The 18,577-nt window shown below is 39.3% G+C and overlaps 1 protein-coding gene across 1 annotated transcript in view; it reads right to left on the bottom strand.

The window, feature by feature from the left end:
- prkg2 (protein kinase cGMP-dependent 2) overlaps positions 1 to 18,577 on the bottom strand; it is a 35,263-nt gene that overhangs the window by 11,960 nt on the left and 4,726 nt on the right. Inside the window, exons 3-8 of the mRNA XM_067572279.1 lie at positions 16,899 to 17,065; positions 10,668 to 10,781; positions 8,592 to 8,697; positions 6,836 to 6,899; positions 3,049 to 3,126; positions 55 to 149 (exon numbers count right to left, since the gene is read on the bottom strand). Of these exons, the coding sequence (XP_067428380.1) occupies positions 55 to 149; positions 3,049 to 3,126; positions 6,836 to 6,899; positions 8,592 to 8,697; positions 10,668 to 10,781; positions 16,899 to 17,065 (624 nt within the window). The remainder of the gene's footprint in view (positions 1 to 54; positions 150 to 3,048; positions 3,127 to 6,835; positions 6,900 to 8,591; positions 8,698 to 10,667; positions 10,782 to 16,898; positions 17,066 to 18,577) is intronic.

The raw sequence follows: 18,577 nt of genomic DNA, 5'->3' as shown, positions 1-18,577 counted from the left end.
AAGCAGCCCCTGTGGAAACCAGAATCCGTGGTCCTACTTGGTCTTCGCCCTTACCTTACGAGCGCCTTCTCTCCAAAGTAGTCTCCCTTCTGCAGCGTGTTGATGATCTGGGGCTGTTTGTGGGCCTCGGTGGTCTGCGTCACCTTCACCTGCACAACACAGTTAGTTAGCTGAACATTTAAAAGCACTTTTCGTCCGTTCACAGTCGAGTGTCGGGTTCGCCGCCGCAGCTTTCACAGGTGCTTCCAATTTTCTCCAAATATTTTTACATGCATTGTAAAAAAGTTCAAATTCGAAAGAAATTGAAATAATTGACATATTCAATTATAGTAATTGAAACAGGATGAGTGATTCAGTGGCGTTGATGCACTTTATGTTTTCTCGACATGCTGTCAAAATAGACACATTAATTGCGAGACAGTTTTATTCACACGCCTCCGTTTTTGTGCCGCTTTGTCGTTCCTCAAACTGCTGCTCAAACAGTTTTCAACAAAAACACAGCGGCAGCCTGGACGTCGTAGGCGGAACTTTCTCCATAATTTGTGAGGCTTTAAAAACCAGTGGCCCACCCCGGTCGAGGTCAAACATCCCACTCATGGAACCATCATGCATGCCGCAGTGACATCACAGCCGTAACGACCAGCGTGTGTTTTAGCTAAGTGTCCCGTTCGACCTTTCGTGACCTTCACTTCCCTTGTTTTTCCTGGTGGCAGGCGCTCTCAGAGTTTATTCTCTCCCTGCTCAGGGGGGTGCAAGAGGGGGGGTAGTGAAGCCATTTCCTGTATTAGCCCCACTCCTCCCAAACAACATGTGTCTCTCTCTCTGGTTTGGTTAGCTTAGCACCGAGGAGCACGTCGGCTCATAATGGCATTTTGAAAGTCCCCTGTGGACAGCTTTGGCCCCCCTCTCCATCTCCCCTCGCTCCCCGGTGTCAGGTTGCTGACTTATCAGACAGACGGGCGGGTGAGTCATAGACCCACACCTCCCAGACTCACATACAGTTTGACCAACATGTTGTTTTGCTGATGGATTGGCCAAAATGGGCTTTTATTCTGGGAAAATATTGTTTGTATTTTGGAGGAAAATATCACTCATGATCCCTTCTAATGAACGGCAGAAATGTAGTTCATCAGTCAAGTATAAAAACTAGATCTATTTGAGACTCAAATATCAGAAAACAAAAACTAATTTATCTAAAGTACTTTTTTATGTGGAAACAGTTCAGGGTTACCACCATGAAATTCCTACTTTCCATCCTACTTTACTTGCAGGATGACCTACCAGCTATGTTCACTGTCGTATCCGGTTTTCTTTAAAGTTTTGCGGAGAGGCAACATGTGGTGTTCCCTGCAAGACTGCGGGAGACCAGTGTTATTCCTGCAGCCATTCAACACTCACGCTGACGGATGAGAAAAGCCAAAAGACTGAAGCAGCATCCTCGTTAGTGCGATGGAGACGTTATAGAATATTGTCTAAGCGAGGCACCGGAGGATTTATTTTGTTGTTGTAAGGACGGGATTAAGGTTATCTGGCCCTCGTGAGTGTCACTGTTACAAAACCTGAAAACGTCTAAGAAATCTCTGCAGTGCAGCCTGAGTGTAACGTGTTATTATAACCAATGAGAATAATGAATTTTCCTTTAAGTGTTGAAATGTTGAAATGTTGTTGACTGTAATGTAAACTTTACTCTGCTGTTTTTGTTCATTTTTTTTTAAATTAGTCCTCTCTAAGGCAGTGAAATTATATATCTTGATGGAGGTCACTTCCCACCAAGAGCTGCTAACTATAATGTCCCATGATGGTCAAAATGTTTTTATTAATACTTTAAATAATTTTTGAATGTAAAAAAACAGTAATATCAGCACCAAATATTATTTAAATTAATTAAATTATCCATTTTGGTATTGGATATTAGTCAAACTTTGTGCCTACACTGCAATTAAAGCATCATGCTGTAACTATTGAACAAATAAATGCAGAAATAGTGTGTAAGGGTATTTTTTTTATCTGTTGTTAAGAGACCAATTAAGTTTTAGAATTGAAAAATTTAAGTCTTAAATTTAGGAGTGAGGACATTTTTGGTTCATCCTTACTTCTTCATTGTCTAATCTGGTTTTATGTTTAGGATTGAAGTTGGAATTAGTCAGTGGAGGAAAGTAACTAAGATACTCAGGTACTGTACTTAAGTACAATTTTGAGGTACTTGTACTTTACTTGAGTATTTCCATTTGATGCTACTTTCTGCATTTCAGAGGGAAATATTGTACTTTCAGCTTTAGTTACTTTTCAGATGAAGATTTAACACAATGGATAATATAACAAGCTTTTAAAATACAACACATTGTTAAAGATGAAACCAGTGGTTTCCAACCTTTTTGTCTTTTGACGTCTTACAAAAAGCAGTGTGTAGTCGGGGTCACATTTCAGATGTCTATGAGTTGTTAACAGCTCCACCAAATAGTGATTTTTCCCTCTAAACTTCTCACATGCTTTCATTTCAATAAATGATCCAATATTTTACCAAAAATCAAAGATTAGAGAAAAAGTCCAAAAATTGAAAACAGATTTATGTATCAGAACTTTGTTTTTTCTTCTTTCCTCTCCCATTAATCATCTCACGACTCCTAAGATTTATTTAGTGATCCTTTGGAGGGGCCCGACCCCTAGGTTGGGAACCACTGGACTAAACTATCTAACAGTATATGAAGTAGTTGAAACTAGCTCCACCTCCAGCAGCTACAACAGTAACATGCTGCTCTAACACTGATGATTCACTATTAATAATCTAATGATGTCATATATAATAATATATCAGTCAGAGGGACCAAAACACTACTTTTACTGCAATACTTTAACTACATCAAGCTCATAATACTTATGTACTTTTACTGTAGTGGGATTATTCATGCAGGACTTTTACATTGTTGTATTGGTACTTTTACTTAATTAAAGGATGTGAGTACTTCTCTCATGAGTTACATTATGTGCTTGTGTGTGTGTTTGTGCAGCTTGTTCATGTTACCTGTTAGAACTTGTTAAACATGTTACCTTTCCCTGTGCGATGATGTAGAAGGTGCTGCCCTCCTCTCCCTCCCGGATGACGTACTCTCCTTTGTCATAGTATTCCTAATGTGCAGAGGGGGAGAGGGGAGGAGGAGGAGGAGAGGGAGGAGGGGGGGAAAGGGGGGGAAGGGGGCAACAGTCAGAATTGAAGCATTACATTGATTTAACCATCGACCCTGCCGGTCTGATTCCTGGTAGCCAGTCCCCTGCGGGATGAGAGCTGGAGTTCAGACATCAGTGATGCTCTGTCATTCACAGCTTCTCAAACTGCTGACCCGGGGGGTGGGGTGGGGGGGGGCATTATGAGGGGTCAATGGGCTTAATCAAACATGAAATACAGGTCAATAGTTTGTGCTACTTATGATGTTTTTAACGTTTGTCATGTGGACTTTTCATCATCTGGATTCATTTTATAACTACCTGAGCTGCTATAATTACTTCCTTTATCACGTTTTTGTTTGTTTGTTTGTTTGTTTGTTTATTATTAATCAATAATTAATAAACTGGTATTCAGTTGGTTTCAATCTGCAACCTCATCTCTAGATGCCACTAAATCCTACACACTGGTCCTTTAAAGGTACCCTATGGTGGTTTTTTTACCACTAGTAGCACCATGGACCTATGTTGTTAGGAGTGGGTGCCTGTTTTGTTTGTGTTGTGCATGTGCAAGAGGATGCAAATGCACGTATACAACACAATTCACATCCTGCTGTTGATTTTATGTTATTCCACTGAACAAAGGTTGGTGGTAGTAATGAGCCAACAAACGTAGCACCGTGTGCCTACAAAGGCAGTGAAGAAGAATGAAAGTGAAAAATGCATTCAGCATGTTGAGGGAATCTTTAATATTCTCTGAGCAATGATTTAGAGCAGTGGTTAAACTTGCTGAGGTTTCCTGCGATTATGACAGACACCTGTCAGCCAATCAGAAGCCAGTATATTCTATGGGAAAGTAGAGGTGCTGCTCATTTGCACACCACAACACAATCCAGTTACGGAAATGAAACGAGAGAGTCTTTCTCCGTTAAGAAAGTCTCTTTCAATGTTTAGTTCAGCCTGACAGCTGACATTAACCTGAACAACACTTTGAAATATTCCTGAATTAAACACTGAGGCACAGTATGTTCTCTCTATCCGGTGAAGTGCCATTCAGAGACAGATGCCTCTACTTCATGCTGTCAGTCACTCTCTCTCTCTCCATACCAAACCTAACACACCATCCCAACCACAGCACTAAAGCCAAGTGGCCAGAGCTTGCCAGATCTCCTTCCATTTTAAAGCTTTTAGGCGAAGACGGGGAAAGTGCAAAGAATGAAGTTAACCAGGATGAAATGTTCTCTGGGACAGATGCCTAATTCCCGCAGCTGAGACAACTGTCCACGGCTGTAATCCATTTGACTATAGAGGATCTTGGCGAAAGCGAACAAACAAATCAGAGCAACCACGCGTAAACATCCCTGCTGTGTTTACTGTCAAAACTCTTGACACAAGTGGCATTTTCCTTGAGCGTCCGAGCTTGTTTACGCCGGGTTTACGCTTCAGGAGAGCCTAGTTTAACACCCGTCCATGACAGCGGAGACAACATGCCAAGGTTGTGTTTATAAAGACTGTCTGGATGATACAGGGGAGCGACAGCATTTGAATGGTGTCTCGGGTTTGTTATACCCGGCCGATGAGGTTGAATCCTGAACCTGAGCCAAACATTTACCTTTTCAGGGGAAGTAAACGGGACATTTTCATTAAAAAAGCCTAAAAAGCACATCTCTCTCCATAAAATACTTCAAGTACCCTGACCCCAACAATCACATACATCCCCTTCTGACTTATCTCTACCATCAGTTTACTCTGATTGCTCTGCTCATGTCAGTGTTGGAAAAGTGCCACTTATGCACCGCTGTGTGTGTTGAGTTTGGCTGCAGTTGTCCTATTTTCGGCGACTGTCAATCGACCAGTCGCAGCACATACTCAAACTACATGTCTCTCTCTACTACTAGTGGCAGAAACACTGAAGAAAAAAAAAAACAAGGTGACAGACAACCCCAGCAGTCTTCAGCAGCCCCAGGTGGGCTGGCTCCTTGAAAGCATCATGCTGCCTTCGAGGAGCTGATGAAATATCGAGAGTCATGACATGAGCGTGTATGAATGATTTAAAAAGAGCTAGAATATGACAGTGACATCCCCAACCTGTAGAGAAGTGATTTTTTTAAGTTGAATTTTTACTATTATATTATACATGTTTATACAACAACATGTAATCTACATGGTCCAGTTAAGTGTCTGCATTTTGTGCACATTTAAGACCAGAAGAATAAAGCATTCATGATTTGTACACACTCTTAAAACGACTATATATATATAATAATGACTGTCCTTGATAAGTAGCAAAGGTAGAAGAAGTAGTGTGATATTTCACTGCTCCAAAAAGTCTAACGGTTCGTTGCACAAAGCTTTTGCGCAGCTTCCTCTGGTGCCAAAAAAAGCTTTATAAAACTTTTTTTTTTCACATATGCAGTAGTACTCCCCAACACCTATAAACAGTTCCCCTTTAACTTTGAGTTATTCCAACTTATAAGACAAAAATCTTTTTTTTAGCTGAAGCAGGTTACCAGATCTGAATTTTCTGAATTAGTAAAGGCAGATGGTTAAAGATGAAAGAAGAGGAGTCACAAAGCAGCAAGCTAATCTCCCTACTATATAGTTGTTAGCTTAGCTAAGCTTCCAAGTACAGACTATTCATTGTAGGCAGCAGCTCTTGGGTTGTTGCTTGTTAGATTGTGTGATGACAATCTGAAGTTATAACCATCTATATTTTCCTCCTTCCTCCTTCTTTGCCATTGAAACTTTCCACTTCAAATTCCTATCTGACTGAAAACCTGACAGAGAACCGTAAAAAAAAAAAAGGTACTTGAATCCCCTAACACTCTCTCTCTCTCTCTCTCTCTCTCTCTCACACACACACACACACACACACAGACATATTATACAGGAAAGAAACACACACACACACACACCAGAACAAACCAAATTCCATTTCCCCACTGTTTGACAAGAAGCTTCAATATTATCTGGCGGATTCTCTACGAACATCTGCACCGCTATTAGGTTACATCCGCCCCCCCTGAGACGCAACAGAATCAGCTCCATTAGAAATGACTGAATAAGAATGTTCTCTCATTTGGAAACTAGCAGGACGACCAACGATTGTGTGAGGAACGTCCTTGAAGTTTCCATTGTGACGAGATGCTGAGGAGGGCTGTTTTTTTCACCCGAAGCCGACAAGCTCCGCTCCGTTTTCTCTTATTCTCCGTTGAAATACAATGCTTACGGAGGAGAGATGTAGTAAAGCATTCTCAAGCGTGTTTCAACATACACACTTTAACACACTCGTATGTTCTCACACCAAAAGCCTGTCACTCGCACATCTTTAAGAAATCACTCGTTCCCCATTTGAATAAACACTTTCTGGGGCCTTGGTCAAATAATTATGGTAACAATATACAGCGCCCGGCGATGACAGGAATAATATCGGCTCTGTTCATCAACAAGGTAATTTGTGAGGTCTTGCCGACTGGAGGTAGAAAGAATATGCTGACATGCAGTAATGGTATATGGCCAAATGGTAATGATATTTTGACAGCAGCTATCTGCAACGCTGGAGCTCCCATGAGCTTCCAGAGGGTTGTGCAATACTGAGGCAATACAATGAAAAGTCAAATTGTCCCCCCCACCCCCCAAGTAAGGAAAAAAAAGATAGTTTGACAGAATAACTTACCACCTCGAGGCAGTCCACTATTTTGCTTAGCTTGTCGTCTGGTAGATTAGCCAGGAGTGACACACTGACAGGAAAGACAAAACACAGATGATGAACATTAATTTCTGAGTATACATTGTAATACAAATTACTATAAGCTGGATGGCAGAACTACATCTCCTGTGTCACAGTAATCAAGTAATGCCCCAGTTTTAGACAGTGTAACTGAAACATTGTGCATTTGGTGTAGTTATACAGTATGATCTGGACTTCTTGTCTTATGACAGTAAACATATTAATACTATTAAGATCTACAAGTAGGGGTCTGGGCAGGACTACTTTTAGTCTCTTTTAGCCAACAAGCTCACAAATAATGAACATATTTAGCAGCTAAAATATAAACAGTACCAGTCAAAAGTTTGGACGCATCTTCCCATTCACTTGTGTGTCCAAACTTTTGACTTTTTACTGCAGGAGGTGGAAATCATTCCAACCAGACTAAAAAAGAGCTAAAAAGAGAGAAAATAATACAAATATGTCAAATATGACTCCAGTGGGATGATAATGTTGCTCTGGGTCTGCTGGATGTGTAAATAAGCAGTTGGTTGAAGAAGCAGGAGTGATAATAACTTGCTAAACCAATAGTATATCATGTAGGGGTGTGCCCGAATACAAATACATTATTCCGCAAAGCACAAATTGTGGGTTTTATATCAATATTTGTTTCATACAAATATTTTAAAAATTATTTGTTGAGATAAAGCTGAGCTACTGACACAAGCAAAGTGCTCCCAAAGGATTCTCCATAACCTGTTGTTCCCCTTCTCCTTTCCACTAAGTTAGGTTGTAAAAAATAGGCAATAAATGAAAAATGCAAAGCAATAATTGCCTTTGAAGTTCCTCCCCTACATGTTACATGGTGTGCTGTCTCTGTGTTATGGGTGTATAAATAGGTAGAGGTCTGTCTGCAATGAGGCGATGAGTAAAGTTTTAGCTCAGTAATCAGTAACTTTCATTCGAATACAAATACAAATACAGATAATTTTGCTGCCTCAACAAATACAGATACAAATACAAATACTGGGATCTCTGCACATCCCTAATATCATGGCCCTGTTGCTGTGAGTTTATCTGTAAATCTCTCAGCCCTATAGTGGTCCAACATTGCTTAATGCAGCATTAAAGGTAAGTATCATCGTCATTTTGCTATAATGACTAATTTCTCTCATCTTTAAATATCACAAGACCTTGTTTGACTATGGGACAAAAATGTATGAATTTAATTATCAAAATTAACAATCTACATTACTATACAGGATACTTAATTCTGTTATTTTACCCAACAACATCCCCAAATCTTAATTATCTGGACTAGTTTTTTGTTTTTGGACTATTTGGCCAAATAGCTAAATCTGAAATTGGACCTTTACTACTATCTTTATTCTATCAGTATCAAGATTTGTACAGTGGTGAACTGCCAAAGTAACTTGTGAATTGAGTCCCATTTTCCAGCTTTTGGATACCAGGTGGTGGTCATTTCCCACAATAACCATCAGATAGTTTGATGTAGATGTTTGGTAACCATATTTCTGCCATATCTTCAGAAAAACACTTGTTCCTAATTGGCAAAGTCCCAAAATAAAACATCAACAACAGACATGTCGTTCTTCGCCTTTATATCGCCCATTACTTTTTTATATCAGGGGAAAAAACTTGTGGTGCATTGTTGCTTACAAGAATCATAGCAGTAAGATTATGCTAGCTTCTTGAGGCTAACCTTCGGAGGAAGTTGCGGTACTGTTCGTGTCGTGTCTCAGCAGTCCTCCTCATGATGTTCTGAAACACCTCACGGTCCAAAGCCCACGTCCGAACTTTGTTCACCGCTGGAAAAACAACATGACATCCATCAATACTTCTACAGGTTCTGACCTTTAAATGAAATACTACTTGACCTGTGCCCCTGATTAGTAAATACTAAAGTGGCCACAGATGTTTTCAATAGCAGAACGTCTAAAAACTTGTAGACTGATTACCATGTCAGAGACAAAACAACAGATGAACATTTTCTCTTATCCCTCCCTAATCTTCCTCCCAGTTTTCTATCTTAACTCAAGCCCTTTATCACTGCAAAGAAATAATGTCCTTCTGTTTAGACAGATGGACAAAGACGGTGAGAAAAACATGTAATCTGTCTGCTAACTCGGTGGTGAGTCATATTAAATCGACAGACAGGCCTTTGTTGGTACAAGGAGGAAGTGGCTGTGAAAGTTTGACATGAAGCGGTAGCAAAGCCAGATAATAGCTAACAAGAGAGTTTCCCTTTATCCACTTCATCTGTTATCATGTAAAACCCACTAAGAGAAACTTGTCAAACTATCAGTTTTTCCAGTTCACCCTGAATATTGAGGTCAACTCGGTGTCCCTCCCCCCCAAAGGGCAACCAGTCAATTACTTGGTTAAATATACAAACCTGGACAAAGAGCACTCACATACATGGTATGCGCTCTCCAAATGCCGAGGAGGTGAAAACCAATCAGAATGCAAAGCTGTGGATATCATGTAAAGCCTTTGTCAACACACCCATGCAAAAGCTTGTTTACTTCGGTCTAATGACTTATCTGATGCTCCGTCTCTCATTATCAGGTGATTCCTCAGCTTTTAAGAATTCACTACAACTAAGATGAAGGTCAAAGAAGTGTCAGATTACATTCAGTCCACAATGGTTTGGGGGGCATATAAAAGAATATGTTTATTAAGTACTGGAGAGGGTGGGAAACAAAAATGACTTTAGTATCTTTTACCAATGGGAACAATCAAAATTCAGTAGGTGGTAGCTCTTTTTAATTTACCTTAACATGAAGTTTAGAAAATGCAGCTGTGAGAAATCAAAGTAATCCACATCATCTACATAAATATAAATTTTGCCCTTGTTTTCTCACCAGTAGAAGCCTCTAGTGCAGTGAAGAAGACAAGAAACCCTCACTGGCTTCCCAACTAGAAAACACATCCTGTCGCATTTGTTGGAGTTAAATATTTCATTACTTACTTTGAGCTGTTTGCTTGGGTTTATGACTAACCCACAAATACAGGAGTGGTGAAAAATGAGTTTTTTGAGGGGGAGGTGTATGCTGAAAAATAGACAACTGTCATCTTATTGGACTTATTGAGATGACAGTTATCTACTTTTAGGCGTACCCTTGTCCAAACTCAAACATTCTGAGAAATATGAGAGAGTTAGATATAAAGATCTACACCACTTTTATGTCCGTGCATTAGTTATTATATGGAGCAAGAGTCAGGACGTGTTTAGCCTAGCTTAGCATAAATACTGATAAAAGGGAAAGCAGCTGGCCTCAAAGGTGACAAGACACTAGGAAGTCACTGCTCCTGGTTCTTGTCTCATGTTGAATTCTTGGCTGACATCTTCTGTGGAGGAGAATAATAGCCAGAGCCTTCTTTTGTATCTAATGGAAAAATATATATGTTTTGCATTTTTTAAATCTCTAACCATGTGTAGAGTGCCAAACTTCATTAAGCAAAGTTTTGAATTTGGTAATAGCATGATGCATCTGTGTTTATGCGCACTGAGGAGAAGAAATGGGACACGGGATTAGACTTGTGTTACGTGACGTGTTATCATCTCTGCCACAAGGTCACAGATTCAATCCCTGCAGCAGTCAGTGTGTCCATCGTCAGCCAACAACATGGACACACTGACCACTGATGCTGACCACTCAGTCATGTGCAGTCAGTCTGGATCAAAGCGCCAGCCTGATGCCTGAAATATAAAAGAACAATCTGATAAGGAGAACTTCAGTTCTGCCTTCAGTGCACAGATGAAAAAGTCTTTTACCTCGAACTGATGCAGTCCGTGTGCAGTTGTACAGAATGGCTAATTCTCCAAACGTGGTCCACACCGTGATCGATGTGAGCAGTTTGTTATGTTGAAACACATCCAGCTTCCCATCTGTAAATATGAAGCAAGGAAAATCAATAGCTTTTTGAAACCTACTTACATTTGGGACACAGGAGAAAAGACAGACACTGGCTACAGGCACAATCTAATGACATTTAAATTTCATTCTATTCATTTAAGACAGGAAAAGATCCTTTGATTAGTACATCACAAAATTGGACCAGCTGGTAGATATGGTCAGACTTTTGTAAAATACAAGATGCCTCCTTGCAAACAAGCAGGCGTATGGATCCTGTTACAAAGACAGATACAGAAATAAGAACAGACAGTTTTATAGTTTTAATAGCCTCTTTACAATATTGATTCTGGAAGGTATCACAAAAATAATAACTCCTCCTGGGGCCATCTCTGCCAAAAATGTATGCTATCTGCTTAAAAAACAGAACACAATACCTCCACTAAAATGCTTAAGCCTTTACATAAGAAAATGAAAAATAAAATCCCTCTCCCTTCTTCCTTTTCCCCTCTCTCCTACCATCTGTACCCTCCAACTGTTAGCGCAATGCAAGATGTGACATGTATTTTTAGGCTTTTGGTCTGCCAATGACCCTGAAATGAAATCATTTGCAGCACAAATTATGAGTCAAAGACTTCATTAATGAGATTACAATCGTTGGCTCCTGACGTCTATGCGATTATTTCAAGGGGTTTCATTTGTGAATAATAATCACGAGCGGTTTTAATGCCTTAGTAACTATACGCATATGACAAAAGCAAAAAGCTGTGTTGGATTCAGTTTTAGTGGTAAAATATCACAGAATCATTGCTCCTTCTCAGTTTTACATCACAATTCCCTGTTTTTTTAATGTATTGTTTTAAAATATATCTTAAAAATTCATCCTTAAACATCTTACAAATATTTTTTAATACTTTAGGGAGGTATTCAGTCATATTCGGACTCATCTGACTGTCTAAAGTGACCGCTCTACTGGAGGTACTACATTTCTGACCTGTTACATTTTCCCATCCAGGCAGGGTGGGAAATCATCACTTTAACACCAGACAGCAGAACAAATACTGGGACATTTTGTCTGTGATTGTCAAATTTCACTTCACCACCAGCCACACTGGCCTATGACCCACTATTGTTTAGAAGCCATGTGGTCATCTAAAAAAATTTAGTTGCCTTATAATTTTGAGAAAGTTGCTGGTGAGGTTTCGACGTACCTCCCTCAGAGAACAAGTAAATAAGTGTGTAAATGAATAAGTAAGTAATTAAATAAGTAAAAAATGAATAAATTGATAAATAAATATGTAATACAGAGCAGGGTTATGGTGCCCTTTAGGTCGGTTGCTTGTACACTGTGTCTGGGTGCCTGGATGAATACATTTGTGTCCAAAATTAACTTCTTCACTCTCCTGCCAAGAGCTGGTAAACCAGAGGAATGTATTCTGTATACACCTGCCAAGAATACTTTTCACAGGCCAAAATAATTATAATCTACATTTTTCATAGAATAACATTAAGCTAGTTAACCATCCAAACAACAGGGAAATAGGTACAAAGGTTCACAAAAACTTTTGGATGGTATTGATATGTGTTGAAGAGTGTAACCAATCAGGAGCTCTTTGATTTGATTGGCTCTTGGTCAGAGCAGTTGTAAAGTAGCCAGTAAGGCAAAGTTTGAGAGCAGACAAAGACCAAATATAGACATCTCAAAACACTACAGGTCGGTGTAGCAGGTGGGTGTGACTTTTCTGCCAAATTCATATTTTCTCTGTTAAACCTACAGTCAGCAGTCACTCTTCATACCACAATCTCTTCATAATTAACTCTCCTACATCATTGATCACTCATCAAATGTTGCCAAATCTAAGCTACACAGGAAAATAAAAGGACAAATATAAATCCTCAAGTTGAAATCAACATAGAAGAATAGATACTCAACATTTCCCAAGGTTTCTACATGATCTGCTTGTTTTGTCTTCTTAGAACAGGACGGTTTTAGAGCGTTGCAGTGAAAATTGCAGCACGCTGAACTGGTTAGTTGCAGAGCGTCTGAAACCGTTGCCTGAGGTCTCAAAGGGCCTACCTTGTCATATCGCCAAGTGCAGTTTTAGAACATAAGGATGTAAAATACAGCAGATTTCTGGACAGAATCTGCACCAGTCTCAAACCACCAACAAAGGCATAAAGGTACATTTTAAGTTGATTCCTCTTCCCTAATACAATTTTAGCACTGATATACTGTATGATGATGCAGCTGTCTAATGAAGCAAATGACTTTCAATCTATAAAGAAAATAGAAGTGTGGAAAAAAGGTAGCAGTAGAAATGCTGGATACGACTTTGGAGGAGAACAACTTCTTTTGGGAATGGGGCAACTTGAAGATATTTGCTATGTCTGGTTTTCTATTCTTAGATACAAAACAATAGTGAATAACAAGAAGAAGACTGGGAGTGGCGCCAGCAGCTGGATCTTCTTCTCCTCAATAGAGGACCTCCTGGCTGATGATCCCAGTGTGGAGCCGGTCCAGACTGTGTCATCATTTGCTGGTGATAATCATTTCCATGTCATTTGATATTTTTAATTGTGGAAATTTTTTTAGTGCCACATCAACATGAATTAGCACAACAGATGAGTTGAGTGCAGTTTGTTGATCAAAAATAGAATATTACCTTCATGCATTTCTAAAATCTTATATATCTTATAATATTATATATTTACTGGGTAGCTGGGTGGTGTTGCTAACAGCTTTATTTGATCAGGTAACTAGAAGCTTGGTTAACTGGATGTTTGAAGTAGCTTTGTTTGTACATGGCTCTTGTTTACAGTAGATGCAGACATGTTTGTGTCCATGTGAAAACAGCAAAAGGTATTTGTTGAAGGAAAGTGATGTTTGGTGCCTTGATCACTACCATTTTGATTTTCTTTCTAACCAGGATCTTCATCAGACCCAGTTGGCCCCATGACCGTCAACTTCACAACCTAAGCCATCAGCAGAACGTGGCAAAAAGAGAAAACACAAAGTCCACATCTGAAACACCCCAGTGGTTTGAGCAGCATGTCACTGAGCAGAGGAGGCAGATGTTGGAAGTAATGGTCCTGCAAAAACAAGCAATGGAAGTGGCGAGTGAAAGGAATGACATCTTAAAACAATTTGTTACTGCTTTAACGAAATAATAGGAAGTTATTACCATGTTCTGCTGATGGCTTTGGGTCTATTTTGTTTGTTTAATGGTATGATGTATCTACCTTGGTGTCTTTTTATTCAGGATTTGTTTTCTTTCCATTCTTTTATGAAACAAAAACTTCTGAATGTTTAGATGAAGCACATAGAAGTAGTTAAACAGAACTTAAATCATCCTAAACCCAAAGTAAAGCAAGTTCATATCTTTTTCTTTCACCTATAGTATTTTCAGGGTCTACTGCTTGACATTCATTGCCATCCACATCTTCACAATCTTCCATTTGGTGCCCTTTTACTTCAGTTGTCTCCATTTCCCCTTCAAATGCCTCCAATCCCTTTCAATCACAACTGAGCTGTGGAGTGTGTTGAATTTCATTTGCCTCTAAGATAAGTGTCCATTATCTCTTTTTTGGTGTGATGAGACGTGCTAAGTGGGTATGCAGAGTCTCTGCACAGGTGGTAGTCACTTCCCATTACATCCCAGAGGTGGCAATATAATGAGCAGTTCCAAAACACCCTGGCATCATGCACAGACCCCAGCCAACTAGTGTACACATCAAGGAACATCTTCTCTGATGCGCACACTGCCTGGAGTTGAATACTTGCATGTCTTTTCCTGTTAATCTAACTGTTTCTATGGAGTGCGGGTGCTGGGATGGGAATGTGTGCGCCATCGATCGCTCCAATGACTCCAGGGAAGCCAGTTTTGTCTTGAGAGCCATTTGCCAGGTTGGCAGGCTCGCGTCTATTCACACAGGACCTTGCGAATGTCTGAGAAAACATAATGCAGGGTTCCTTTTGACATGTCAAACCGGTCTGCAACACCTCTGAAGCTCTCTTGTTTTGCCAGCAACCGAATGGACTGCAGCCATGTATTCAGGGTTCTAAGGTTAAGTTTACCAAGAAAGGACACATTTTCTCACAGAGGGTGTGTGGAAAATTACTTGCAGCATTAGTTTATGGTAGAAGTTTCTACACCTCTATGATGCTGTAAAATAAGCTGACACAAATCTTGCTATAATGGCTGTTGTACGCACACTGATGCACATACTGCTATATACACTGTGGGAATTGTAAGTAAGTAAGTATATTGTTTGCACGTGTTTATTTTACATCAAAGGCAGAACACCTCCAATAATAAGAGCACAAGCATATAGATCCGGAGCTTATTAAAGTCATTAGTTAGTAAAATGTTACTAAATGATGTTCTCTCCTTGGAAGGTGTGCTAGGCATTGTGATTAATGTAACAAATAAATGTACTGTAGGCTATATTTAAATTATTATTAATTAAATTATTATTTCATAATGTTTTCTTCTCCACTCTACACCTCTAAATATATAATGGTAAATATTACAATATACGATCAGATGTCTTGGGATTCTTTTTGCAAATTGCATCCAGTCTCATTGCAAATCATTGATCTGAACTGGCCTTAAAAGAGGTAATATGATCAAATCATCTGACCGCACACCTGATTAAAATGCTGTTTAAAAAAAGTATATATACAAACTTTAAAGTGTTTATAACTTGATAGACATATCACAATAAACTTATTTAGAAATAAATTAAATATATTGTTTGACCCCTTAAGTTATTATTTGAAGTATTTTTCAGAAGTTAAATTACTGCCAGTAATGCTGTAGTTACTTCCTGTTTACATTGTGTGCATGTGTGTTTGTTTTTCAGGCACTTCTAATCATTAAGCATTTTGACTGTCGCCATCTTGGATTTTTGGAGCCAGAAATGACCATATTTGGACAAGAGGGTGGCGCTGACGCTAACGCTAGCTGCTAGCTTGGCAGCACTTAGCATTAATCGTCTATGCTTAACTGTGATAATGGTAATGCTAATGCTAGTTTTGGCTAGAGAAATACTGGCTTAAGATAAAATGTACTTACCAGAAAAACTGAACAGCTGACTCCTTACAGAGTCTTTCAGTACAACCAAAGGCTGAACAAGACTTTTTTAAGCAACCAAAATGTTAGTTAATTTTCGTGAACTGAACACACTAAAATAGTGACGCTATAGCTACGCTGTAACGTACAGAACCAACGTTGTCGCCAGGATAGCAACTTGTCAATCACAAGGTAGCCACACCCTAACGCATACCCTCCTTTATCATCTATTCTACTCTAAATAAGACCATAATTTACAAAATGAACATCATGCTATATTGAAGAAGACCTGAAACAAGCGACTAAGACCATAAACTCATTAGGAAACTGTTTACTGAGGTAATAAATGAAGTGAGAAGTAGGGTCCTTTTCTCAAAGTCTTCTATACAATCGGACTTCTTTTTGGAGCCAGTGGAGAACGTCACATACTATTACTGCTTCTTATTGAGCGTCACGTCATGTTTGACCAAAATGGGAACGGCTGTGTTCAAAATTGCATACTAACGTACTGCCTACTACATACTCAGTCAGTACTGCATACTGCCTACTAAATGAATAATTAAGTATGTTGTTACCAGAAGACTGTTCACACTGCAGTTTACTCAAGGAAGACAGTCATGTGACTGCATCACATGACTGTAGCACATTACTGATTGCAGCAAATTTCCAAACAGGCATTATTTGGATAAATGAATCACATATTGGAGATCTAAATGGTTACTTTCTCGCTTGAACAAAGTATTAAAACTTAATAAAGCCTTTTAGCCTGGCTCAAAATCTCCATTCTGGGGCAGTTGAGTATATCCAGTAAGCTCAAACTGCATACTTAGAAATTCTTGCTAATCTAGTATACGTCTGGGCATTTCTCACATATACAAAATCCACATACTATGCAGTTGGAACGCACTACATACTCAAATTGACGTCATACTGAGTATGCGATGCCGAACACTGCTTATGCAACAAGACTAATCTTCAGAGACTTCAGGTTTATCAGCCACTGTAAAAAGTTCATTTCCAGATCTTTTCCTAATTAAATTCCAGACTAAGCAGAAGATGATCAAACAGGACTGTTGCTACCTGCCAGGACGAACAGATGGTATCCAGGCTCTCCCTGCTCGATGACGTACTCTCCCTGCTGATAGGTGCGCTCATACATGCACTCCACCATGTCTTTGATCTGCTGCAGCTCCAGCCTCTTCAGGTACTGGTTCTTGTTCAGAGCATCAGTCAGCAGTTTCTTCACACTGTCACAAACAGGAGAAGAAAAATGTAAATTTACAGGAAGAATTGGGTGCCTTTTTTTCTGAAGTGGAAATGTTTGTAGGTTTATCTTTGTGGTTTTAGCTTGTTTTTGTCAGTGAGGAGAGCAGAGACATATCTGGGCAGATTCAAACTCAGTACATTTAATGAAGTCCAATAATTTTGATAATCGATTTCTTGTTTCTATAATTTTTTAACCCTCCTGCTGTCCTCGGGTCAAATTTGACCCATTTTCAAATGTTTTTATATCAGAAATATGGATTTCTTTCATCTAATTGCCTGAAAATCCACACACTTTGCAAGTAAAAGTAATGATCACTACTTTCATTGAATTTTGGGTGTTTTATTAAAATTTTAGAGCGTCTGTGGACTTTTGTCCTCCCAAGTCAAAATTGACTGCATGGTCGTTGAGAAGACAACAGGAGGGTTAAAGCAGAAATGTCTCTACTTTCAGCTTTTCATTGTGAGTATTTGCTGGTTTTCTTTGTCTTTTATGACAGCAAATTGAAATCTTTGGGTTTTGGACTGATGATCGAGAAAAACGAGCAGTTTGAACATATCAACTGATGGACATTTTTCAATATTTTCTGATATTTTATAGCCCAATTGATCGATAATGAAAATAACCTTTAGTTTGCAGCCCTACTTCTCTCTGTCCCATCTTCCTTCTTTCTTTCCTTTCCTTTTTTCCTTCCAACTTTCTTCAGTCTTTACATCTTTACATTTTTTCCTTTTTTCTTTCCTTCCATCCTCTATTTTTCTGTTTGTCTTTCCTTTCTTTTTCTTGGAATTTCTTCCTTCCTTCATTCTGCTATTTCTTCTTTCCTTCAAACCTTTCTCTTTCTTTCTCCTCTGTAATGTTCCTTCCCTCTTTATCTCTTTATTTACATCTTTTCGTCCTTCTTCTCTTATTTCTTTCCTATTATTCTACTGTCCCTCATTCTTTCACACAACGGGAAAACAGTCCTCTTCACTATGTGTACTTTTACTTTGCTTTTTCGATTTTTTTTCACATTATTGAGGTCAAACTTTTAAAGCGGAGTATTCACTAATGGACCATTACGGGTGGAGTATGTTTTCATTGTAGTTTTGACACTTGTTTTCTGTAAATGAAATACTTCAGGCACTTCTCCCTCCACTAATCGCAGGTTTATGGTACGTTCCTGAGCCCGCTGAGCCACCGCGACGCCCACATCCACATTACTCACCACGTTTTTTAGTCTGCGTGATAAATATTTTGTCTCCTGTGAAATGATGACTATTTGCAGCCTCTGGGCTCATTCCGACAATGAATCAAGTAAAACAGCGAAAACATAAAATCACGATGAGCTGTCAAAGTTCACCGTTGTGGATTTTAACAGCTGCAGAGAGAGGGGCCGTAAGAAGAAGACATCACTTCCTTCGGGGAGTTGTAAACCGAAAAGGTTAAGAACCGAGGTTGAATGCAAACTATAGATCATGAGACCCGGTCGCTGCTCGGGGAGGTGACCGGTGCA

Source organism: Thunnus thynnus, chromosome 2 (assembly GCF_963924715.1).
Source record: "Thunnus thynnus chromosome 2, fThuThy2.1, whole genome shotgun sequence".
NCBI lineage: Eukaryota > Metazoa > Chordata > Actinopteri > Scombriformes > Scombridae > Thunnus > Thunnus thynnus.
This window is presented reverse-complemented; position numbering and strand designations above follow the sequence as displayed.